The sequence below is a fragment of the Pelodiscus sinensis genome, chromosome 5 (genome assembly GCF_052426305.1).
Source record: "Pelodiscus sinensis isolate ZL-2025 chromosome 5, ASM5242630v1, whole genome shotgun sequence".
NCBI classification, from domain to species: domain Eukaryota; kingdom Metazoa; phylum Chordata; order Testudines; family Trionychidae; genus Pelodiscus; species Pelodiscus sinensis.
In genome coordinates, this window is record NC_143056.1 from 67,063,682 (window position 1) to 67,088,822 (window position 25,141).

General features: G+C 43.7%; 1 protein-coding gene across 6 annotated transcripts in view; it reads right to left on the reverse strand.

Annotated features, from left to right (window-relative positions):
* Positions 1-25,141, reverse strand: part of PSEN1 (presenilin 1) — a 64,175-nt gene that overhangs the window by 5,706 nt on the left and 33,328 nt on the right. For 4 of the 6 annotated variants that reach the window (XM_014576283.4, XM_014576284.4, XM_014576285.4 and 1 more), the window contains 3 exons: positions 19,363-19,461; positions 14,196-14,282; positions 6,742-6,915 (listed from right to left, as the gene is read on the reverse strand). In XM_014576283.4, coding sequence (XP_014431769.2) covers positions 6,742-6,915; positions 14,196-14,282; positions 19,363-19,461 — 360 coding nt within the window. The remainder of the gene's footprint in view (positions 1-6,741; positions 6,916-14,195; positions 14,283-19,362; positions 19,462-25,141) is intronic. The other 2 variants (XM_014576287.4, XM_089778522.1) reach the window with 1 other exon arrangement.

A 25,141-nucleotide genomic window follows, 5' to 3' on the forward strand; every position in this document is an offset into this window, starting at 1 on the left:
TTTTACTTACATATCTTCCAGTGAACAAAACAACATACAGAAACATTCCAGTGACCTCTTCTGTCTCCTACAGAATACTTATGATAGTTTTGAAAGGCTCGTGGTGTAATTATGGTGCATCTTTCCGATTAAATGAATGCTTGTGATTCTGCAATATAAGGATCCTTCAAAAGTGCATGAGTTCGATTTTATGGCAATTACCACCTCAGCAAGTACTTCTGGGACACAATATTCAATTAACACTTCTGTATACAGAAGTAAATATGATTTCCTGTACTAAATAAGGCTCAAAATGTGCCATAGCTTTTTCAAAGCCTCTACATCAAGGCCATCAAACACCTGTCTGGAGGGCCAGATCAAGCCGTTGGATGTGCTCATCTAGCCTGCAGCTTCCTTCATCTTATCAGTGCAATGCAGCTCCAGGCTCGACCTGCAAGTATCAAGGAATAACTAGAGACCAAGTGGGTACCTGCTAAAGAGGAAAAGCCAAAGAGTGAACTTATGCCTGACTGGCCATATGCAAGGAAGCTCCAGACCCCTTCACCTCACCATTCCTTCTCGTGCTATGGCAGCTGCCTCTCTATCTTCTGCCATAAGCCCCTGACTGCTTCTAAGCTCTCCTTGTCCCTCAAATTTACCTGTTCATCCTGCCCTAGAGGTAAGGGCCCCAGAGCTCTGCTACCCCGGATGAGAAAAAGACCGTTTTCTGCACTGGGGGAGGGAAACCTAGGGCTCTTCTTACCCCGCTTCTCTCTTCTCCCATCTTTGTCCCCTTCTTCCCTCTCCATATTTTTCCCTCAGGGTCACATGATTGCCATCAAGCCCTGCAACACCAGGTTTATGGGAGGAGTTGTCCTGTTCTCACCATGTTTTTCTTGCCACTGATGTCTACTCCAACCATTTCAGCCTTATGTTACTTTTCAGACAAGGGAAAGTCAGAATTAACTTAGCTAAACAGACACTCTACAGCCATGGGAGACTGGAAAATATGCTCCTCACCTAGTAAGTTTTGTTTCTTTGATCCACAGACCCCAGGTTAAAGTATACCTTAGCCCTCACTTGAGAATTAGTTTGACATTCCAACACTGTTATAATTATTGGGTTTTTCTAGAGAGATCCTCAACAGCTCCCTTCTGAACTCAAAGGAGTACCTATATTTTAACTATTCACATGTATTTTCAGCCTAGATAAACACTAGGGATGAGATGCTTACTGGTTATGGTTAACCAGTGGAGGCTGGAGCATCCCCTGTCCGTGGTGGGCCGAGCCCAGTGCAGCGCACTGTAAGCAGCAGCACTCCAGCCCACCCCTGTTTAACCAGTTAAACATAATGATTAACTGGTTAACTAATTAAATGGGATTTCACATCCCTAAACTACATTTAAAAATTAGATCATCTTAGCGATGTTGCTCAGGGCTGTGAAAAAGTCTGCATCCTGTCTAATATAGTTAGGAAGAATGTAAAAACAATGAATAGTCTAGTAGCACCTTAAAGACTAACAAAACATGTAGATGGCATCATGAGCTTTTGAGGGCACAACCCACTTCTTCAGATGACTGGAGTATTAGAAGTCCAGACCCAAGAATAGATAAGGGAAGGGGGAGGGGGGGAGGGGGAGAGCACAAAAGAAGGGGGAAAAAAAGAAAAGGAAAAAAAAAGAGATAGTGAGTAGATTGTTCATGTAGTTACAAGAGGCTGATAAGAACAATTAACGCTTCCATTGTTTGGTTGATTGGTTAAGTCATTAGGATGTGGAAGGTAGCATGCAAGAATGTCTCGGTTCATTCCATTCGCATAAGAATTAAAGTTGTGAATGAAGTTAAGTTCCAACCCTTCCCTGTGTATTTGGCTTGTGGAACTGGCCTGAAACAACAGGGTGGCTTGGAGACCCATTAATGAATGCCCAGGCAGGTTAAAGTGTTCTCCAACAGGTTTCTGTGTATTACCTTTATGGATATCAGATTTGTGTCCATTAATTTCTTTCCAGTAGAGACTGTCCAGTTTGACCACTACAGATGGAAGTGGGGCATTGCTTGCATTTGATGGCATAGATCACATTAGTGGATGTGCAGTTACAGACTAACCTGGCTTCCCCTCTGAAACTTTTGAACAATGTAGTAAGGACGACCTAACCCCTCATGTGTAACTGCAGCTAAGTTAACGTAGCCTCTACCTGGATAGATTGACCAGTGGATTATCTACACCGGTGATAAGCCACTAAGGCTAGTGAGTGGGCTGCATGAGTGGCCCTCCATTATTAGTGGGATGCAAGATTGACACAGAGCACATGCATTAACCATGACCCCACAAATAAGATTAAGTACATTGCACTTGATTCTCCTTTATCATGCCTTTTCAACACAAAGTGATGCATTATTAGGGGCGAGTTAAATTACTGGCAAAAGTAGCATAAAGCAGAGGGAGTGCATGGCTCTTACAATGTTTTGTGCAATCAGCATGCACCTCATGTGTGCCCTGTCAACTGTAGGACCAGTGTTAATGAAGCTAAGTCAGGGTGACTTAATAAGCTTCATTAATACTGGTCCTACAATTGACAGGGAACTTCTTTTGCTGTTTTGTATATCCCGGATTCTGTAGTTTCCACTCCAACTCATCTGATGAAGCAGGTTTTACCCACAAAAGCTCATGATCTAATAAATTTGTTAATCTGGTGCCGCAAGACTGCTTGTTATTACAGTTACAGACTAACAGTCCCATGGAGGACAGACTCCAGAAATCCTTTTTTTACTATCTCTTACACTTCTAAGGTGCTAACAACTTGAGAGAGAGAGAGAGAGAGAGAGAGAGAGAGACAGACAGACACACACACACACACAACCACAAGGTTTATAGTAAATCAAGATTACTGGCCGAGGGAGGGAAGAAGAGATTAAAACAAAAGAAAAAGCATAAAATAGCTAGTCTTAAACCAGGCAAAGCCAATTTGCATCACTACAGGAAAACAGCAGTACCTTATACTTCTTATCTCCCTGCAATCCCTCAGTACCACCTCTCAAGTTACTCCGATTTGATCAGTGTTGTCTCCCCAAAGACTAAACCATTATGTGTTTCCAAAATTCATTCAGGATCATGTTCACTGCTTTGGACCAACTCTTTTTGTTCCTCTTTATCCTGTAAGAACTTTTACATTTTGGAGCTTTTTGAATGTGTACACACACAATAGTGTCTCCTGGCCCAACTCCAACATCTCATTCTCAAGTACCATTTCCCATACTTCTAAAGGCCAGACTTTCACATGTTGAGGTGCTAATCTAAACCTAGCTCAGTCTGCCTTTAAAGAGAGACAGGTTGTTATTTTTAGAAGTCACCCATCACATTATTCTACTCTAGTAGATATGAATCACTGTCAAATTAAGGCAGACCTGTCATCGAAGATACCAAGCTGGATGCGAAGTGAAACACTGCATGGCAAACACATTCCAATGCTACAAGGTTACCTGGCTCCAAGAGTATTAACATTTATTTTAACTTCTGGGGGCAAAGGTTCATTGTTAAAACTAAAAAATCATTTTGAAAAGCAAGTTCTGAAGAACTAAAAAAACCAGAATTGCAGCCACTATTCAAAATTCAATTTCTCATCATAGTGGGAAGCTCTAATTTAATGGAAAATGAGGTATTTGAACATAAAAGCTTTATGCAGAGAGTTAGGACTAACAGTTGTCCTGATCTCAGTTCTAGATGGCTTTCAAGATGCAACTGTAGAAGGAAATTGATGCCTTACAGTTATTTATCACTGATTACAGTGATTAATAATCCATATTCCAGAGAAAAATGCTAAATTTTAAGGGAACCTTACTTGATGTATCCAGTACAGAATTTGTTCACTTACCTTTATTAGCTAAGTGATATTAAAAAAATACCTGTATAACATCCCTACTCAATCTTAAAAACGCAAAACTAGTGGCTTGCAGTAAGACTATCACTGCTTGCTCTGCACAGTGATCCCTGGATGCTAAAACAATTCTCCCTCAAGTCACATACAATTGTTGAACAGTAACTTGATGAAATGGGGCATGTTGAGAATGCTCTCTTGCCAAGAGAACGATTTTAAACATTAAAACACAGTTACACTGTATTAAAAAGGCTCAGTGATCAGTACAATGGCTATAATGCTACTGCCACAACACGTGAATTTTCCAACAGACATCTAACAAATAATTGCTGGCTGACAAGCATGATCAGCAGCATTGTAAAAATGCTATCAGAACTACTGATAGTAGAAATACAGGGAGAAAGACACATGCCTTGGAACAATTTAGCATTTTCTTTATTTAAAATACCCACAGAGGCAGGGAGAAAAAGACTCCCATCTCTAGGAGCTAACAATTATAAATTACAATCAAGTCAGGAAACCATAACTGTCTACCAACACAGCTGGTTTTATATTGGTAGTTAGAATAAATACATGTCACCCCACTCCGAAGATCTCTGTGCCCCTAAGTATCCTCCCAAATCTCTAGAAAAGACAGAGGATGTGAGTTCACTCTGAATGTCAAAGATCTCGGTTATCAAGTGCCTTCACTGATTACAGCTATGGCAGGAACACATGAGGAGAGATGTCTGCCAGACAGGCAGGCCTGAAAATGCTTAGTGCTCTACAGTCTAACACCACCTTAGATTTCACCTAGAAATGAAAAGCCTGCCTGTGCAGATCCCTGACTACTGAGGTTATGTGTTCACAGCGAGACACCACATTTAATACACTGTCTGTTACAGGGGAAAAAACCCCAAACCAAAACAAGCAAGCTACAACATCTTGAAGTAAACTTTGTTTTTAAATTATACTTAACATGTTGCTTTGCATAGAGAATGCTGCTATATTCTAATTTTGAGGTGACAAAGGCATGGATTGCAGTCACAAAGTCTGCACTGACATAAGTGACAATCTCTGACCATAAGCAGAATGCATCAGAGGGTACCAAGGAAGTGGCAAATGTCATTGAGGAGCCCTTGGCCATTATCTTTGAAAAGTTGTGGAGATCGGGAGAGATCCCGGGATGATTGGAAAAAGGCAAATGTAGTGCCCATCTTCAAAAAAGGGAAGACGGACGATCCAGGGAACTATAGGCCAGTCAGTCTTACCTCGGTTCCTGGAAAAATCATGGAAGGGATCCTTAAGGAATCCATTTTGAGGCACTTAGAAGAGAGGAAAGTGATTAGGAATAGTCAGCATGGATTCACAAAGGGCAAGTCATGCCTGACCAATCCGATTAGCTTCTATTATGAGGTTACAGACTCTGTGGACATGGAAAAGTCAGTGGATGTGATATACCTTGACTTTAGCAAGGCTTTTGATACAGTCTTCCATAATATTCTTGCCAGCAAGTTAAGGGAATGTGGATTGGATAAATGGATGGTAGGATGGATAGAAAGCTGGCTAGAAGGCCGGGCCCAGCGTGTAGTGATCAACGGCTCGATGTCAGGATGGCGGTCGGTTTCTAGCGGAGTGCCCCGAGGTTCGGTTCTAGGACTGGTTTTGTTCAATATCTTTATTAATGACCTGGATGAGGGGATGGATTGTACTCTCAGCAAGTTTGCGGATGACACTAAGCTAGGGGGAGAGGTAGATACGCTTGAGGGCAGAGATAGGGTCCAGAGTGACTTAGACAAATTGGAGGATTGGGCCACAAGAAATCTGATGAGGTTCAACAAGGACAAGTGCAGACTCCTGCACTTGGGACAGAAGAATCCCAAGAATTGTTACAGGCTGGGGACCAACCAGCTAAGTAATAGTTCTGCAGAAAAGGACCTGGGGGTTACAGTGGATGAGAAGCTGGATATGAGTCAACAGTGTGCCCTTGTAGCCAAGAAGGCTAATGGCATATTAGGTTGTACTAAGAGGAGCATTGCCAGCAGATCCAGAGATGTCATTATTCCCCTTTATTCGGCTCTGGTGAGGCCACATCTGGAGTATTGTGTCCAGTTCTGGGCCGCCCACTACAAAAAGGATGTGGATGCATTGGAGAGGGTCCAGCGGAGGGCAACCAAAATGATTATGGGGCTGGAGCATATGACCTATGAGGAGCGGCTGATGGAATTGGGTCTGTTTAGTCTGGAAAAGCGAAGAGTGAGGGAGGATTTGATAGCAGCCTTCAACTTCCTGAAGGGAGCTTCCAAGGAGGATGGAGAAAGGCTGTTCTCAGTGGTGACAGATGGCAGAACAAGGAGCAATGGTCTCAAGTTGCGGTGGGAGAGGTCCAGGTTGGATATTTCACTAGGAGAGTGGTGAAGCACTGGAATGGGTTAACTAGGGAAGTAGTGGAGTCTCCATCCCTAGAGGTGTTGAAGTCTCGGCTTGACAAAGCTCTGACTGGGTTGATTTAGTTGGGATTGGTCCTGCCTAGAGCAGGGGCTGGACTTGATGACCTTCTGAGGTCTTTTCCAGCTCTAAGATTCTATTCTATGATTCTAAGCAGATGGCAGAAAGTCATTCAGGTAAGTACTGCTACATGATTATTTAAGCAGACTAGGAGCTAACAGAGTTCCCAAATTGTGAGTTGTGTGATTAAGAGCATCTCCAGCAAAAATGATTAGATAACTAAATGGAGATCTATCCAGTCCTGTGAAGTCTTCAGGTGGGTCAACATGTCCTAATCATTGGGGATTTTTCAGCCTGTCCTTGCGATCCAGTGTACTTTGTAAATAACATATGCATGAATAATCACATTAGCTGACTAAAAACCAAATTTACATTTAGTCCGTCTTGGAAAGATACTTACTCTCTTCAGGGTCCTCACTATCTTGGGAGTTACTAGGAAGAGCCTGAACAACAGCCCGGGATTCAGGAGTTGAGTCAAGGGGTCCTATTCTGTTATCCCTTTGTTGTTCCCATTCCTGATTGAAGCCTCCATCATCGGTGTCAGCATCTTCATTCTGAGTCTGATTCTCTGCAGCTCAAGGAAAGAAAACAATAATATAAAACTTATTTCAAAAGCATCTTTCATACATATGTAGGATGGCCATATTTCTCTATGCTGAATACAGGACACCTGGTAAAATTACTCATATTGAAGCGAGTTCAATGGCAATCAGAACTATGCAGTAGAAATGTTCAAATTAACATCAAGTTGACTGAGCCCCTCATAAAAAGAAATACTAAGTAGCTGATGTCTTTTTTTTTTTTTACCATCTTATCTTTTAAGTGGGGCTGTCAAGCAATTAAAAAATTAATCACAATTAATCATGTGCACTGCCTCTCTGAAATGCTGCATTGGCGTTTCAAAGGGGCAGTGCTGTGGGAGCCAGGGATCAGCTGGAGTCCCCAGCTGATCCCAGGATATGCTGCGCTGCCCTTTTGAAACACAGTGGCAGCATTTCAAAGGGATAGTGCTGCCCGGGGTCCGCTGGGAACTCCAGCTGATCCCAGGCTCCTACTGAGCTGCCCCTTTGAAACGTACTGTGGAACTCCTTGCCAAAGGATGTGGTAAAGACTAGAACTTTAACAGGGTTCCAAAAAGAGCTAGATAGATTCGTGGAGGTTAAGTCCATCAATGGCTATTAGCCAGGATGGGTAGGAATGGTGTCCCTGGCCTCTGTCTGGAAATGGATGACAGGGGAGGGATCACGTGAGGATTACCTGTTGTATTCCCTCCCTCTGGGCATCTGCCATTGGCCACTGTTCGCAGACAGGATATTGGGCTAGATGGACCTTTGGTCTGACCCAGTATGACCATTTTTATGTTCTTATGTCTGGCTGGGCCCCTGGGACGGGCCCATCTCACCTGATACCTGGTGCAACATCTTCTCAAAACAACATATGGGGGCACACAGGGTCACAGGCTCCCCTGGATTTCTGTAAGGTTTCACATTAGAATGTGGCCAGCAGCAGCCTTTAAGCACTATGTGGGAGGGAAGAGATGAGAGCTGCTTCCAGGTGAATGGGGGTGAAGGTGGAAGAAAGCAGGGATAACCTGTTCCCAGAGACCATCTCTTCCTTCCCATAGCCCCATGGCTAGAAGCACCTTGTCTCTTCCTGCCCACAAAGTGTAGAAAGGCAGCTAACACTTCCAGGATGCTGCTGGCCACCACCATAACCCAGCCATCTCCTCTTCCCTGGTTACAGTATAGGTAGGAAGGGGTTAAGCCCTTAGGATGCATTGAGCACTAGGTCCCAGGAAACCAGGCTGTAGAGGCTTTAGTGAACCTGGCCAGAGAGGTGGCTCAACAGAGGTGTGCACCTAGAGGATGGGGTGAGGGACAGCATGTGAAGAGGGAATGTAGCAGGGAGGTCACCCAGATCCAAAATACAAAAAAGTTAAAATAGCCCTGGGAGAGGGCTGTGGCTAAGAGCCAATCAAGAGTGGGCTTGTGGTAGCCAATCAGAACCCAGAAGGGCTGTATAAAAGAGATGGCTGCCTAAGTTGGGGACACATGCTCCAGCTCTGGAGGGAGAAGGACCTAGCTGCTTGTTAGAATAGATACTATGGACAGAGCAGCACTGGGGAAAGTCCAGATGAGCAGGGATGCTCCAGCCTGAACGATCCCAGGCCAAGGCCCAGCAACAGGAGTCTGAGGAGTACTTGGGTTGCAGGGAGGCAGCCAGGGCAAGAGAAAGAAGAAGGTCCACATGCCTTTGCCTATGATGAGTGGCCCTTTCAGACTGCAGTTTGCCCCTGAGGTAAGAGGCTAGATGACTACTTATCAGTCAGGTCACTGAGGCAAGGTGGTTATAGGGAGTTGGGAGGACCCCAGAGTGTGGGGGGCATTGCAGCAGAGCAGTATCCTGAGGGAAGGGTGCCACACACTGGCGAGGGACATGTTTCTGGACTGCATTGGAGACAACTTTCTGTTTCAGAAGGTTGAAAAAGCTACCAGAGGAGAAGCTGTTCTGGATTTGGTTTTAACAAATAGGGAGGAACTAGTTGAGAACTTGAAAGTGGAAGACAGTATAGGGGACAGTGATCACGAAATAATAGAGTTCATGATCTTAAGGAAAGGTAGAAGGGAGACCACCACAATTGAGGTTATGGATTTCAGGAAGGCAGATTTTGATAAGCTCAGAGAACTTGTAGGTAAGGTCCCATGGGAAGCAAGACTGAAGGGAAAAACAACTGAGGAGAGTTGGAAGTATTTCAAAGGGACGTTGTTAAGGGCCCAAAAGCAAACAATTCCGCTGTGTAGGAAAGATAGAAAATATGGCAAAAGACCAGCTTGGCTTAACAAGGAGATCTTGCATGATCTCAAAATAAAAAAGGAGTCATATAAAAAATGGAAACTAGGACAACTAACAAAGGATGAATATAGGCAAGCAACACGGGAATGCAGGGGCAAGATTAGAAAGGCAAAGGCACAAAATGAGATCAAACTAGCTACAGGCATAAAGGGAAACAAGAAGACCTTTTATAAATACATTAAAAGCAAGAGGAAGACCAAGGACAGGGTAGGCCCACTGCTTAGCGAGGAGGGAGAAGCAGTAACAGGGAACTTGGAAATGGCGGAGATGCTCAATGACTTCTTTGTTTCGGTCTTCACCGAGAAGTCTGGAGGTGTGCCTAACGTAGTGAATACAAGCAGAGAGAGGGTAAGTTTAGAAGATAGGATACACAAAGAACAAGTTAAAAATCACTTAGGAAAGTTAGATGTCAGCAAGTCACCAGGTCCTGATGAAATGCATCCCAGGATACTCAAGGAGCTGATAGAGGAGGTATCTGAGCCTTTAGCTATGATCTTTGAAAAATCATGGCAGACAGGGGAGATTCCAGAAGACTGGAAAAGGGCAAATATTGTGCCCATCTATAAAAAGGGGAATAAGAACAACCCAGGAAATTATAGACCGGTCAGTTTAACGTCTGTCCCAGGGAAGATAATGGAGCAGGTAATTAAGGAAATCGTATGCAAACACTTGGAAAGTAATAAAGTGATAGGGAATAGCCAGCATGGGTTTGTGAAGAACAAGTCATGCCAAACTAATCTGATAGCTTTCTTTGAAAAGATAACGAGCCTTGTGGATAAGGGAGAAGCGGTGGATGTCATATACCTAGACTTTAGTAAGGCATTTGATACGGTCTCGCATGATATTCTTATTGATAAACTAGGCAAATATAACTTAGATAGGGCCACGATAAGGTGGGTGCATAATTGGCTGGATAACCGTAGTCAGAGAGTTGTTGTTAACGGTTCTAAATCCTGCTGGAAAGGGATAACAAGTGGAGTTCCTCAAGGGTCTGTTTTGGGACCCGTACTATTCAATATCTTCATCAATGATGTACATATTGGGATAGAGAGTACTCTTATTAAGTTTGCAGATGATACCAAACTGGGTGGGATTGCAACTTCTTTGGAGGATAGGGACATAATTCAAAATGACCTTAGCAAGTTAGAGAAATGGTCAGAGGTAAACAGGATGAGGTTTAATAAGGAGAAATGCAGAGTGCTCCACTTAGGAAGGAACAATCAGTTCCATACATACAAGATGGGAAGCGACAGTCTAGGAAGGAGCATGGCGGAAAGGGATCTAGGGGTCATAGTGGACCACAAGTTGAATATGAGTCAACAGTGTGATGCTGTTGCAAAAAAAGCAAATATGATTCTAGGTTGTATCAACAGGTGTGTTGTAAGCAAAACTCGTGAAGTCATTCTGCCGCTCTATTCTGCACTAGTTAGGCCTCAGCTGGAGTACTGTGTCCAGTTCTGGGCGCCACATTTCAAGAAAGATGTGGAGAAATTGGAAAGGGTACAGAGAAGAGCGACAAGAATGATTAAAGGTTTAGAGAACATGACCTATGAAGCCAGGCTTCATGAACTGGGCTTGTTTAGTTTGGAAAAAAGAAGATTAAGGGGGGACATGATAGCGGTTTTCAAATATCTAAAAGGGTGTCACAAGGAGGAAGGCGAAAATTTGTTCCTCTTGGTTTCTGAGGACAGGACAAGGAGTAATGGGCTTAAAGTGCAGCAGGGGAGGTTTAGATTGGACATTAGGAAAAAATTCCTAACTGTCAGGGTGGTCAAATATTGGAATAAATTGCCAAGGGAGGTGGTGGAATCTCCCTCTCTGGAGATATTTAAGAACAGGTTAGATAGACATCTGTCAGGGATGGTGTAGACGGAGCTTGATCCTGCCTTGAGGGCGGGGGGCTGGACTCGATGACCTCTCGAGGTCCCTTCCAGTCCTATTATTCTATGATTCTATGATTCTATGGGTCCTAATGTAAGGTGATGAAGCCATTAACAAGTAGGTAACAGCAGTGCAACACTGGTCAGAAGGGGGCGCTCAGGAAAGAGCTGAGCTAATTCCCAAGTGACCAGCAGGAGACAGCAGCAGTGAGTCGCACCTTATTACAGGGTGCTAAGCGCCCTGCTCAGGGACCTGCAGAGTTAGGGCACAAACAGGCTAGAAATAGCTTCCTTCCTGCCACTCCACACTTTAGCTGGCTTCCCCATGCCAGCACTAGTGAGGGCTTTGGCACATGCAGAGCTTTGTTCCTTCTGGCCAACATCCTGGGCCAGAGGCTCTTGAGCTTTCCACGGATGCCAGCCCAGGCAGGGGTAATGCAGGGAGGAAGGAGCCTGCCAGCCAGGCTTTTGATGAGCTGAAGGATCCAACCTGGGGCTGGTTTCGCACACAACACCAAGAGTGGGATGCATGTTGAGGGGCTGGGGATGGCATATGGAGGAACAGCGGGGCTGGAGAGGGATGAACGGGCACAGCAGGGAGAGGACTATGAAATGGGGAGAACAAGCTGGCTCACAGCAGGGACTTCACTGATGGACCAACGGGGGGAGTGTTTGGCCTCACATGCTGCAGCTTTGCCCAACCAGCAGCCTTACGCACTCACCCCCATCGTCAGCCATTGGACGCTCCTGACTGACTGATGGTGGATAGGCAGCTGTGAGCAAGGATTCGGCCAGCAGTAGGACTCACCAATACTGATGGGAGGGAAGAGACAGAAAAAAATGGACAATTGTCCCATTTGTTCTAAAAAAAATAGGGTCAGCTGCAGGAGGGTTTAAATACAGAATGGCCCCTTTAAAAATGGGACATCTGGTTACCATAAACGTATGACACTCTAGTTAATACAGTAAGACATGAAAGGTAACTGTCCCCCTGTAGCCAGCCCCTGTGAGACCTCAGCTGGAGTACTATGTCCAAGTTTAGGTGCCACATTTTAGGAAAGATGTGGACAAATTAGAGAGAGTCCAGAAGAGAGCAGCAAAAATGAAAAAAAAAAGTTTAGAAAAACTGATCTATGAAGAAAGGTTGAAATGAATAGGGTATGTTTAGTCCAGAGAAAAGGAGACTGAGGAAAGGGACCTGATAAGAATCTTAGTAAAAGCTCTTAACATGTTTGAAGAGGACTGTGGTCAATTGTTCTCCATGTCCCCTGATGGATTTAATGCAGATTTTAGGTTAAGCTCTAGAATAGGCTTCCAAGGGAGATTACAAGATGCCTATCACTGGAGGTTATCTAACCTGTTTTTAAAACAAAACACCTGTCAGGGATGTTCTAAGGACCTCTTTTAGCATAACACAAGAATGGCTATAGTGGGGCAGACCAGTGGTCCATCTAGACCAGTATCCTGTCTTTTGATAGTGGCCAATGCCAGATGGTAAAAACAGAATGGGGCAATTTATCAAGTGATCTAGTCCCATCTTCTGGTGGTGAGAGGTTTAGGGATGCCCAGAGCACAGTTTTGCATACCTGACAATCTTGGGAAATAGCCACTGATAGACCTATCCTGCCTAATTTTTTATTGAGCCCAGTTCTATTTTTGGTCTTCATAACATCCTCTAACAACAAAATCCAAATGTTGACTTTATGTGATGTGATGAAGACTTCCTTATGTTAGTTTTAGAATCACTGCCTACTAATTTCATTGGGTGGACCCTGGTTCTTGAGCTAACTGAAGGAGCAATTAACACTGTCATTCACTTTCTCCACAACATTCATGGTTTTCATAGACCTCTATCATGTCCATGCTCAATTGTCTCTTTTCTAAATGGAAAAGTTCCAGTCTTTTTCTCCTCATATGGAAGCTAATAATTTTGTTGCCCTTCTCTGTATTTTTGCCAATTTAATGGATTTTATTGAGATAGTGACCTGAATGGCAGGCAGTATTTAAAGTATGGTGTCATATCATGGATTTATAAGTTGCATTACGATATTTTCTGTCCTATCTATCCCTTTTCTAACGGTCGCAAACTTTGTGTTTGCTTTTTTGACTGCCACTGCACATTGAGCTGATATTTCTAGAGAACTCACCACAAGGACTCTAATATCCTTTTCTTAAGTGGTAATAGCTCCTTAGACCCCATCGTTTTGTACATATAGATGGTATTACATTTTCCAATGTGCCTTATTTTGCACTTATCAGTGAATTTCATCTGCTATTTTTGTTGCCCAGTCACCCAGTTTTGTGCAATCTCTTTGTAACTCTTCTCAATCAGTTTTGGACTTAACTACTTTAAGTTTGTACTGCCTGCAAATGTAGCCACATCACAATCTACCCTCTTTTCTAGATCATTTATATACATGTTGAAAAGAAGGGGGAACCATCCTATTTACTGTGAAAATTGATAATTTATTTCTAACCTTTGTTTCCTATCTTTTAACCAGTTAAAGTGAGTTAGTTGTGTTGATGTAATGTGATGTTACAGTAAAATGTCACCACATATCATGATCTGATATGACAACATGAGGATGTGTTGTCAAGCAGAATGTCTCTGCATCTCTCCAATGAGACAATAGCTTTACACCACATGCTCACTGGCTAGGAACCATTAGGGAAGGGAAGAAAACTGAACCACTCCGAATCAGAGAAATATCTTTGGATGGATTACCAGGAAATCTGATCAAATTCTGCCCCTTCAACATGGTTCTGGTCTTTAAAAATCTCATTTTATAAACTTTGACTTTCCTTGCACATGGATTTTGCCTTTTCACAACTATCCTCTGCACTAAACTGAGCTCAGTCAGTACTCATTGAGACAAGTCTCTTAAATAGAAACCCAAGTTCCATAATCATGAATAGCTGCAAGGATACTAATTGCAAATTAAACAAACATGATTTGCAGCCAAGACAGATTATTTCTAGAGAGGATTTCACTCTGAGTGGAGGACCATTTGTTGCTCTATCCATACAAGTGTCTTTAAAAAGCTCCATTGGAAGCAGGGACACAGTTCTTCATGGAGATGTTTTACAAATAAGATAACATGCATGCAAAAGAAACCCTCACCTTGTTTATCATAAGCAGAACTTTTGGGAGCTTTCCGTTGGGCTTCTGGGTCTTCCTCAGCCATATTCACCAGCCATATCATCGTTGCTATTAAAGAAAACACACTGGTAAACATGTCATAGGACAAACTGTGCTACAGGTTGATTTGAACCGCTAATATCCAGGACTCTCTGTTCCGGCAGGACCACGAATATTGTTGGACCAGAAAGCTCTGGCTGGCCAGATTCAGCAGCACAGCCCAGGCTGGGCTGGTGGAGGGCAATCCAACTCCAGCAGGGTGGCACGGTAGAGAGCAATGTCCTGGCCAGGACTGGCAGCAAGGAGCACAGCTCTAGCCAGGGCTGGAGGTAGCGGCACCAGCAGCCAGGAGCACAGCCCCAGCTGGGGCTGGTACAGTGGGGAGCGCAGCCCTAGACGGGGTTAGAGTTAGCTGGTTGCGAAGCCCAGGACAGGGCTGGGGGTGAGGTGGGTGGATACATCCTCTACTGAGGCTGGAGGCAGCAGGGCCTTCCCCCGTTTGGGGCTGGCGTGGCAGGGAGCACAGCCCCACACAGCAGCCGTGCCTACAGCTGAGTGTGGAGCCTTGACCTCCCCTTATCCGGCAAACTCTTTTGTTCAGAACCATTCAGGTCCTGAGGGTGCTGGACAAGGGAGGTCCGACCTGTAATATTTGTTATCAGCACTGGGCTATCATTTCTCTACTACTTTTTTGCTACAAATATCTTCTGTCACAGGCAGTTTTACTTCCTTTTAAAATAATTAAAGGCTTACTAATAGTTGGGACAAGTATCTGTTTCAGCTACAATATATTTTCTAGATCTGACTGGATACAGACAGGTCATAATGTCACAAAAATAATAGTCAAGTTGCAGCTGCCTTGGAGAAAATTTACTGTTAAGAGTACACATTGAAAAACTGAACTGATGATTCTCCTATACAGACGCAATCACATTTTCATCGGAAGTACAGTATAATGGCCAATTATATGGATATTGAAGTGGCATAAGTTTGCACAGTAGTGCGGATAACTAAACCTATAGAAATTATTTTTCTTTTTAAAAGGCTGGTCAATTCTTCTAGTCTTTTACAATTAAATTTAAATTTTTATTTTTAGTTCAACTTTGCTATTTCCCAGCTCTAATTTCCACTCCTTGAACACAGATAAGGGCTGAGACAGCTCTGGATGGATATTACCAGTACAAGAGAGCTAGGCTAGTGACAGGTAAATCAATCCCTGCTCTCCTTAACTCCACCACCCTCTTCTCTCCTAAGCAGTTAATTTTAAACATTTCTACTGTGCCTGACATTTTAATAAAGTGTTTTCTGAATTAACATGACATTTTCTAGGTTTTCAGGACATCACAGTATCCCAAAACTAGTACAAAAGGAAAATGTCATTGATGGATAATCTAGCAGGTCAGGTTTCCAGATAACACTGTGTCAGATGAGTTGCACATCACCACATCTACCCCTCCCCTTTCTATATTTGGGACGGCAATATCCAGGTAATAAACTGCATTTATCATGCACTTCAAGCCAGCATTTAACACACTGATCTTTAATAATGGTCTTTTTTTTTTTTAAATCTTGGATACAAACATGCAGTTCTCCTTTAACAACTACTGTCTTCCATTCAATTGTCCAAGTAGTTATAGCTTGCCTGCTGTAGAGCCTTTCAGATGGTCTCAAACCATTCTTTTCCCAAAAACAAAACAAAACACCTCACAACATCCCTTCAAGATAGGTGTCAGCCCCATTTTATATAAGACAACCGAGGAATAGAGAAATTAAATGACCTGCCCAGGACCAGAGAGAGTTAATGTCAGAACTAGGAAAAGACAACTCCTGACTCTCTGGAATTCCACAAGAGCACAGGGCCTCCCCTAATTGTTCGGAATCTTACATATTTCAACACAACAAGAAAGCTGACTGGGTAAATGATTTGACCAGATAATCTGAATGTATCCAGTATGACTGAACAGTGCTTAAAAAGTTCTATATGCTCCCATGAACCATAGATCAATAGGCAAGGTAAGCAGGAATCCCCACTGGTGTAATTCTCCAGTAGGAAGTCTAGCCTCAGCCCCAGCTGCTGGTGAGAGAGAGGAAGCTATTACTACGGTGGATCCCACTATGGTGCTGTGTTTTGTTGGTTTTTTTTTAAATCAGTTTCAGTTTAAAATATGGTTGCTGGGAGAAATAACTCTTCCCACACTTGCAGAGATTCTTAGCTGCTGCAGGTGGATGTCCCAGGCACTTCACCTTCATCTGCCATTTTAGTTTCTGTTCCTCCTCCTTTTTCAAATCAGAGATTTTCTGAGCAGCTGCAAACTAAAATTTGTTGATTCTTTGCAATTTCACAGCTGCTTCCAGGCTGGTGAAGAGCAGCAGTGAAAGGTGACCAGATTTGTGCTAGTTTTACATTTCTGTTGTTTAGTGGAGCTGGGTGAATAATGGATCCCTTTGGTTCTACTTGAGGCAAATCTAAAAATTTGGGAAAATGCTGGTGAATTTCAACCCAAAAAGTTTGTTTCCGGGCATTTTTAAATGCCAGATTCACAAAACTGCCAGAAGAGACTGTGGTCCCAACCATGTAACTTATAGCTCAGTGATTAGGACTCTCACACAATGTGTGTGGGTCTGGGATTCAATTCCCCCATTTGCTTACTATGGAGTGGGGACTTGATCTTGACTCTTTCCATGCTCCCAGGAGAGTGCCCAGATTAGAGGATATCCTGGGAAAGGCTTCTCTCCTGTTGAAGCTGTCCCACTTTATACAAAATATTTGAATACAGGCAGTCCCCGAGTTATGCGGATCCGACTTATGTCGGATCCATAGTTACGAACGGGGCCGTCTCCCTGGTCTCCAGCAGACCAGGGAGAGGAAGCAAAGCGGCAGAGCACGTGGGCAGCGGACAACCCAGATGCGTCTGGGCTGTCCGCTGCCCGCGTGTTCCGCCGCTTTGCTCCCCGTCCCCCTGGTCTGCAGACCAGGGAGACGGGGAGCAAAGCAGAGCAAAGCTGCGGAGCCTGAGGGCAGCAGGACAGCCACGGCGCGTCTGGGCTGTCCCACTGTCCCCGTGCTCTGCGGCTTTGCTCCGGACACCTGTGGTACAGCAGCTGGGGCGCTGCCAGTTGGTCCCGTAGCGCCGCTCTGGGCGCCACTGGACCAACCCGGCAGCACCCCAGCTGCTCTGCCCCAGGCGTCCTGATTCAGCCACTGCTGGTCAGTTTCAGCAGCGGCTGAATCAGGACGCCTGGGGCAGAGCAGCTTGGGAGCTGCTGGGTTGGTCCAGTAGCGCCGAGGAGCGGCGGCGCTACTGGACCAACCCAGCAGCACCCCAGCTGCTCTGCCCCAGGCGTCCCCAAGTCAGCCCTGGGCTTCCTGGAATCAGCCGCTGATCAGTTTCAGCAGCAGCTGACTTGGTGATGCCTGGGGTTTTTAAGTTGAATCTGTGTGTACGTCAGAACTGGCGTCCAGATTCAGCCGCTGTTGAAACTGATCAGTTTCAGCAGCGGCTGAATCTGGACGCCAGTTCCGACTTACATACAGATTCAACTTAAGAACAAACCTACAGTCCCTATCTTGTACGTAACGCGGGGACTGCCTGTAGTTATTGCAACATACAGAGAAACAATGAATCACTCTATGTGTCAGTGGTTTGGGGACTCACCTGGGACATGGGAAATCCAAGTTCAAATGATTGCTCAAAGGCATAATTATTTATAAAAGGTGGAACTGTTTTAACAGGAGACTGAGAAAGACCACACCAAAATATCCCAGAATGTAACAACCTATGGTAGTTAGATAGGAGAGAAGAAAAGACCCAAGTTCAAATCCCAATTCCTGTTCCCAGGCTGGGGGAGGGACTGAACTAGGGATGTTAAATTTAGAACAACGGACTAATTGAATAATCAATGCAATTTTCATCGACTTTCCTTTGAAGTACCCTACAGTTGTTGCTACACTAAGGTGAAAGTGATGCAGGGAGCACTGGGCCAGTGCGGGAATGATTGAGTCCTCCACTAGCCCCTTGATCGCTGCAGCGTTTTAAAGCAGCAGCACCGCGTGGAGCCAGGGGTCAGCGGGGGAGTCCCCAGCTGACCCTGGGCTCCATGCAGAGTAGCTGCTTTGAAATGCTGCATGGGGTTCCTCACGGCATTTCAAAGCGGCGCCACCATGTGGAGCTGAGGTCAGCTGGAGTCCCCAGCTGGCGCCAGCTCCACGTGGTGTTTCAAAGCAGCAGCGCCATGCAGAACCCGGGGTCAGCGGGGAGTCCCTGGCTCCACACAGAGCTGCTGCTCTGAAGCCACTCCTCCTCGCCTCCCACCTCCACCTGCTGCTTCTTTCTGATAGATGCAGCAAGGAGAAGGGGGGGAGGGGAGGAAACGGCCAATTGGCTTTTACTTATCAGACAGTCGACTAGTCTTTCACATCCCTAGACTGAACACAGGAGTCTCGTGTATTAGGTGAGCGCTTTAAACTTTGATCTAAAAGTTACAAAATGGGCACCCCTCCGTCCCCCAGAGACTTTGTGAATCTACCTTAAAGAAGTTTTTTTTGTTAAAATTAGTCTGCAAATGTGTCAAAAATCACAAATAATTTCAGCTGAAACTGAGCAACACCAGAGGCAGACACACACACACAAAACAAAATAGCAAGACCATTCTTAGCAGGTTATTCCTCTCAACTATAAGCTAGAAATATACTTCTAAAAAGTCTGAAGAAAATCTACTGCTTGCAGGAATTCATTGTATATAGAGTCTCCACACAAGCATCTACATTCCCTGTGGCGAGGGGACTGTTCAAGTCCTGCAAATGGACAAATATTTCTAAATAGAATCAAAACCTATCCTAAGCATGGTTGATTTACATTCTACTGACACTGTTTTGGCCACACCAGGATCCTTTACTATTTTTTCCATTTTCATTTAAAAATAAAACATGTGCTGTTTTTATCTTGGGATATCTGATAAGAAACAGGTTCCAGGGTTCTGAGCCAACAGCAAACCAAGAATTAAGACCTAAGGAAATGAACTGTGATCTCCAGCTGCACATGCAACAGAGCATATTAAAGGAAAGGAAGTCAAGGGTATGATTACATCTCTTTTATTCAAGGTCAGGCAGGAGATTAGAAATCTAAAAACCTTAATAAAAGATACTTACAGGAGTAAACAAGCGCTGGGAAGAGTGTTTCATTTCTCTCTTGAGCTGTTTCAACCAACATACGAAGAGGGCCTTTAGGACATAGGACAGCAACTAGATCTGCAAGAGAAAGCACATAGAAAAGATCCTGAACAGCAGTATTATAAGGGCTTGACTTCTTTAAAAAAAAAAAAAAAATTGTGAGAGAGTGGCTGCAGAATTTGGTAATAGGCTACCCTCCAGGATACTACCTGGAATCTAAACTTGGTTAGTGAGTTTGCACCAGTCCAGTTGTCAATGTTAAGATACAAGTTCTGTGGATATAGATTATCTGATGTAAATATAGTTGATAATTTATTATATCTAAATTATGTGGCAGGGAGCCACTGCTCTTCAATCCCTCTTCCCCACTCCCTACATTCCTCAAGTCTACTGCCACATTTACAGCCTGAAGATCAGGTATACAGAGATGCCAGTGCATGCCCCACTGTAGGTGGTGAGAAACTGACTGGTCAGAAATATGGGACTTTGGCATATCACATAAGTTTTCCATATTTAACAGGTGTGTAAAAGCCTGGTTCTCCTTGGTCTTTGCATGTTTCCAGGAGTCTGTTGCTCTCTATTCATTTTAGGTACTTACCTAAGCTCACCACAGAAGTGAATAAATGCTTGTTTAATGTGGTTTTCCCCACAACATGTCTACGAAGCAGGGCAATGCTACTATCCCTGTTTCAAAGACTGAGAACTTAGGCATACAGATGGTGAGTGACATGCACATGCTCATCCAGAAACTCTGTGGCTGAGCAGGGAATGGAACATTTAGTACCAGAACAGTGCCATAACCACTGGCCATCTCTGCTGGCTCCAGTCATCGGGACACACCTCTGAGGTCCACAGGGAAAAGAGCTCTACTCACACTAAAGGATTTTAGGAGTAAGGATGCTTGTATTCTGTGGCAAGCTAAACAAACTGTACGGCAAGACTCCATGGTTTCTCCAAGAAACTGGAAATTGTTGCAAATTCCGATAAATTCAAATTCTAGAAATTTCAATAAGTTAAGAAAGAATGTCAATACACTAATTAACATGTAGCTGGAGATCATTGGATATCAATGCCACAGAGGAAACTGAGGCATAAATAAGCTTCACAATATTACAAAATGTTACCACTTTGTTACAGTCATTCATCTTGACAGGGAAACATATGCTGCAGCTGGTTGCATATATATAGTGACACTACTGTCATGACCTTTGTAAAAACTCTTGGAGCTGATGAAAGCCCAAAACTGCTTTGTACTAGAGATGCTTTGAGTCCACCATGAAATGCAGGTATTTCTTGAGTACTTGGCAGATTTCTGTGTGAAAACAAGTGTCCTTAAAACCAGTTGCTCTAGTTCAAAGAGGAGATTACAGCAACCAGGGTAATCGACCTGAACTCTGAGTGATGAACATATATAAAAAACTGTCTGAGGTCCAGGATAGGTCTCCAGTCCCACTTCTTGGGGATGAAGACGTATTTGAAGTAAAAGCCTTTCCCTTTGTGTTGAGGTGGTACCGATTCTATTGTTTCTAGTTGGATTAGAGAGTCCAATACCGGTTTGGGGAATGCCTTACAAGAGGAATCCCTGAAGAAGGCTGGAGAATGCACACGTTGAAGAAGGGGTAGACAATAATTCAATGGTATATCCCAGTGTTTCTCAAACTGTGCTCCGCAGAGCCTCAGGGTTCCATGAGACATCTCCAGGGGCTCCACGAGGTTGACAAACTGTAAATATCGATAGGTACAACACATACAATTATGCTGGGGGGGCCTCATAAATTTGTACACATGTAAAGGGCTCCAGAGCCCAAAAAGTTTGAGATCCGCTGGTGTATCCCATGCAGATGTTGTCTAAGACAATGCGTCCAAAGTTAAACAGTGCCACATTGGAAGAAAATAGGCTAGATCGCCTCCAAAAGGGTTGGGGGAGGACTGGTTGATTGATCCTGATTGTCCCTGTCAGAAGGGTTGAGTCTGGAGAGGGAACTGTGGTGGTGGAGCAGGATCTGCTTCATTGTACACCTTTTGGTGCTCTCTCGGTGGCTCACAGGCCTTTTGGTGGCAGAGTGGTATGGCACTGGCTGCTGTCTGTGTATGGAAGTTCAGAATATTTTCTGAGAGGGGCTGGGATGTACTTTTCCAAGGGACAGTGAGTGGAGTGATTTGTCATAGTTCCTTTACTGAATAAGCTGTTACCCTTGAATGGGAGATTTTTTGTAGTGGCATGAGAAAGTTGTATTCCAATACAGACGCCAAGCAGATTGCAGTATGGAAGAGTAGGATAGCAAAGGAAAAGCATTTTTTGTCAAATAGATGCAGCTTCTTGGAATCCTGATCTGAAGACATGGAAGGCTTGGGCACAGTTGTTGGTGTGATTCCACTGGTGCAAAGCTGAGTACTCTTTACTGGCCTTACATACTTTTGAGTTCTGTTTCAGAACTGTGGAAGCTCCTGGTCCATTAGCACAAGCCCTTGCTCCGTGTGAGCTCCAGGTCCATCTATCCCAGAGAATGGAGTTTCATTCAGTCCCAAAAGGGTGAAAAGGGAGGGGGGAAGGCTTGATGTCAACTTCAAGGGCTTATGAGACTACTTGTCCATCTTCACATAACCTTTCTCTATCATGTTCATGCTTCCTTTTGACATCTCAGACCTGCTGGAGGGACCCATCAGTGCTGGAGAGGCACTGATTGGAGATGCTGGTCAATGCTGTGGCAAGTGGGAAGGGCATGGGTCTGATAAAGGACTCATGGAGAACTCCATCACGTGCTTGTGGAATCTGAACTCCCAGGACTGCCTAGTACAAATAGTAGAAAGTAAGAGTGTATGGCAGATCTCACACTTCAGTAGGATGTGAGATTTCTTGAGGCAGCTGATTGCTTATCAGGAACACTCAATGGTGGGCAAGGTAAGGCTTGAAGCCTAGGACGTTGGGCATAAGCACCTTGGATGGGAAGCAGGGAATAAAAGTGAGGAAACTCTTCCAGTTCCCACCAAAATACAATCTAAAAAGCACTAATTAGTAAAATAACTAGAACTATTATCAACGCTAGAGCAGAAGCCAGATGGCTAATGGCACAAAAGTTTCTGTCCTAAACTACAGGTGGCACAAAGGAACTGGCGAGACTGTCAGTCTGCTCTGCCCCTTGTGCCCTCATTTTGAAGCACAAGAAAACAATGTGCTGGCACAGACTAATGGACACTCCTATTCACAAGTTTCTATTCATGGGTTCATGGAGCACGTGGACCCATGGTGAATACCCATCTGAACCAGAACTCAAAAAAGTGCACATAAACCAAGTATCCATTTGTAATTTGTCTTCTTGTTCCATATTCCTTACTGTTTGTTACCCATAACTTGCCATATCTACAGTTACAAGTTCTTTAGGGTAGGGAAGATGCACTTACTATTTTTAAAAATTACAGTTCTCTATACAACTACTCTTGGCTATTTACAAAAGTAAGTAAAAGTCTGCCTGGGTCATGTTTGGTTCATATTTAGAAGACTCTCTTTGAAACCCCAGATGGTCATAATTACAATGCAGCTGTATAATTGCAGTATATATGGAGACCGGTCTATAACAAAAGCTCAAACTGCCACTGTTGTTCTATAGCATTAAACAATCTAGTTCCATGTACTAATTAGCTGTTAAGAGACAAGCTAGTGTAAAAATATTGTTGCTAAATAAGACCCGTAAGTCAAAAATATAAAATTATTCTCAAATACAAAGCTATGCAACTGCGAGATTCAGCGCCTTAAAATTCAAGAGTATATTACCAGTAGCTTTTCTTTACAGAAGTCTAACCCTAAATAAAGAGAGGTCTATGAGGCAATGCAAAATCAACATAATCATTAGATATGAAAAATCAACAAAAGCTTTGTGCAAGCACATTTTATAAGGTCATTTTGGTTCTCTAAGATAACAGTTCAACTTAAGAGAATAGATAAATGTAGCTTACAGGATATTTTATAGAATGTGCTAGTCTCACACAGGCTGTCAATCTGCCTGTTCCCACCTGAACAAGAGAAACTATGAATATTTATATAGGAAGAGATTGAAAAAAAACCTAATAATCCCAGGGTTGTTTAACTTGAAAACGGAGTGTTAGCAAGGATTTGAATGAGGTACTCAAAATGACGAGCAGCATAATGAAATATAAGCAACCTCCTTTTTTTTAATCAAGTCCTCTGGTTCTTGTACTTTGAACAATGAATGAAAAGTAAAAATAAATATAAAATCAAAAGTACTCATTTAACCATACATAATTACCAATAAAAAGGGTCATAATATAGAAATGGGAATATCAGGATGATGGGCACTGTAAATGCTCAGGGAGATTAGAGAGGTTACATAAATAAGAAAACCCAATAATAAATAATAATAATAATAATAGAGGGATTTCAACTGTTCCCGTACTGACTGGGAACATGTCACCTCAGGACAGGACGGGATGCAGATATAAAATCTGTGGACACCATTAATAACTGCTTTTTCGAGCAGCTAGTCCTAAAACCCTCAAGGGAAGACATAATTCTTGATTTAGTCTTAAGTAGAACACAGGATCTGACCTAAGAGGGGAATACAGCAGAACTCCTCATTAACTGCCATCATAATGTAACTGAAGTTAACAACATCACTGGGGGAGAAGGGGAAAACAAACAAAAACCAAAAAAACAAAAAAATCAAGAAACTCATCACGGTACCTTTTAACTTCAAAAAGGGGAACGACACAAAAATGAGTAAGCTAAATAAACAAAAATTAAAAGGAACAGTCATAAGAGTAAAATGCCTGCAGACAGCATGGAAACCATTGAAAAACACTGGAACAGACTCAAACTAAATAAAAAAACAAATAATAAAAAAACAGGAAAGACAACCAAAAAAAGTCACCATGTCTAAAAAGCAAAGTGGTTAGAGGCATCCTTTAAACCAGAGCTACTCAACTTTGGAAGCCCAAAGGCCACAATGATACTCACAGCACATGCTGAGGGCTGCAACTTAAATGCGGTTGCACATACATGCAACTATATATATATATATATATATATATATATATATATATATATATATATATATATATATACACACACACACACACACACACACACAAATATATGCAAATAGCTTATTTCACACTGCCGAGCATAAGAACGGCCATACTAGAGATGTTAAAGACTAGTCAACTATCAGATAAGCATTTACTTATTGGATAATCTTTTGACTAGTTGATTCTGCCCCCCTGCCGCCTCTAGGAGACAGAGGCAACAAAGGAGGGGAGGACCTTATCAAAGGGGCAGCTGCTGCACAGCTGATCCATGGATCAGCTGTGAGGCAGCTGCCCCTTTAAAACACTGCCTCCACACATTTCAAAGGGGCATCAGTGGAGCCTGGGGTCAGCTGGGGATTCCCCAGCTGAATCCCGGGCTCTGCGCGGCACTTCCCTAGAAGCAGGTGGGTTCCAGGGAAGTACTGTGTGGAACCTGGGGTTAGCTGGAGAGACCTCAGCTGATCCCCAGGCTTCTAGCAGCATGCAGCATAGCACGTAGCCTGGAGTTAGCGGGGGACTCCATGGCTTCGGAGTGCACAAAAGCTCCCACTGGAATCTCCTGTGCATGTCAAAGCAGACACCCGTGTGCAGCCTGGAGTCAGCGGGACTTCCCACGGGCCCCGGGCTGTACGCGGAGTTCCGCGTTCCTCCTTTGAAATGTACAAAAGCCCCAGCGGGAGGAATGTGGAAGTGCCTATAGACTACTCGACTAGTC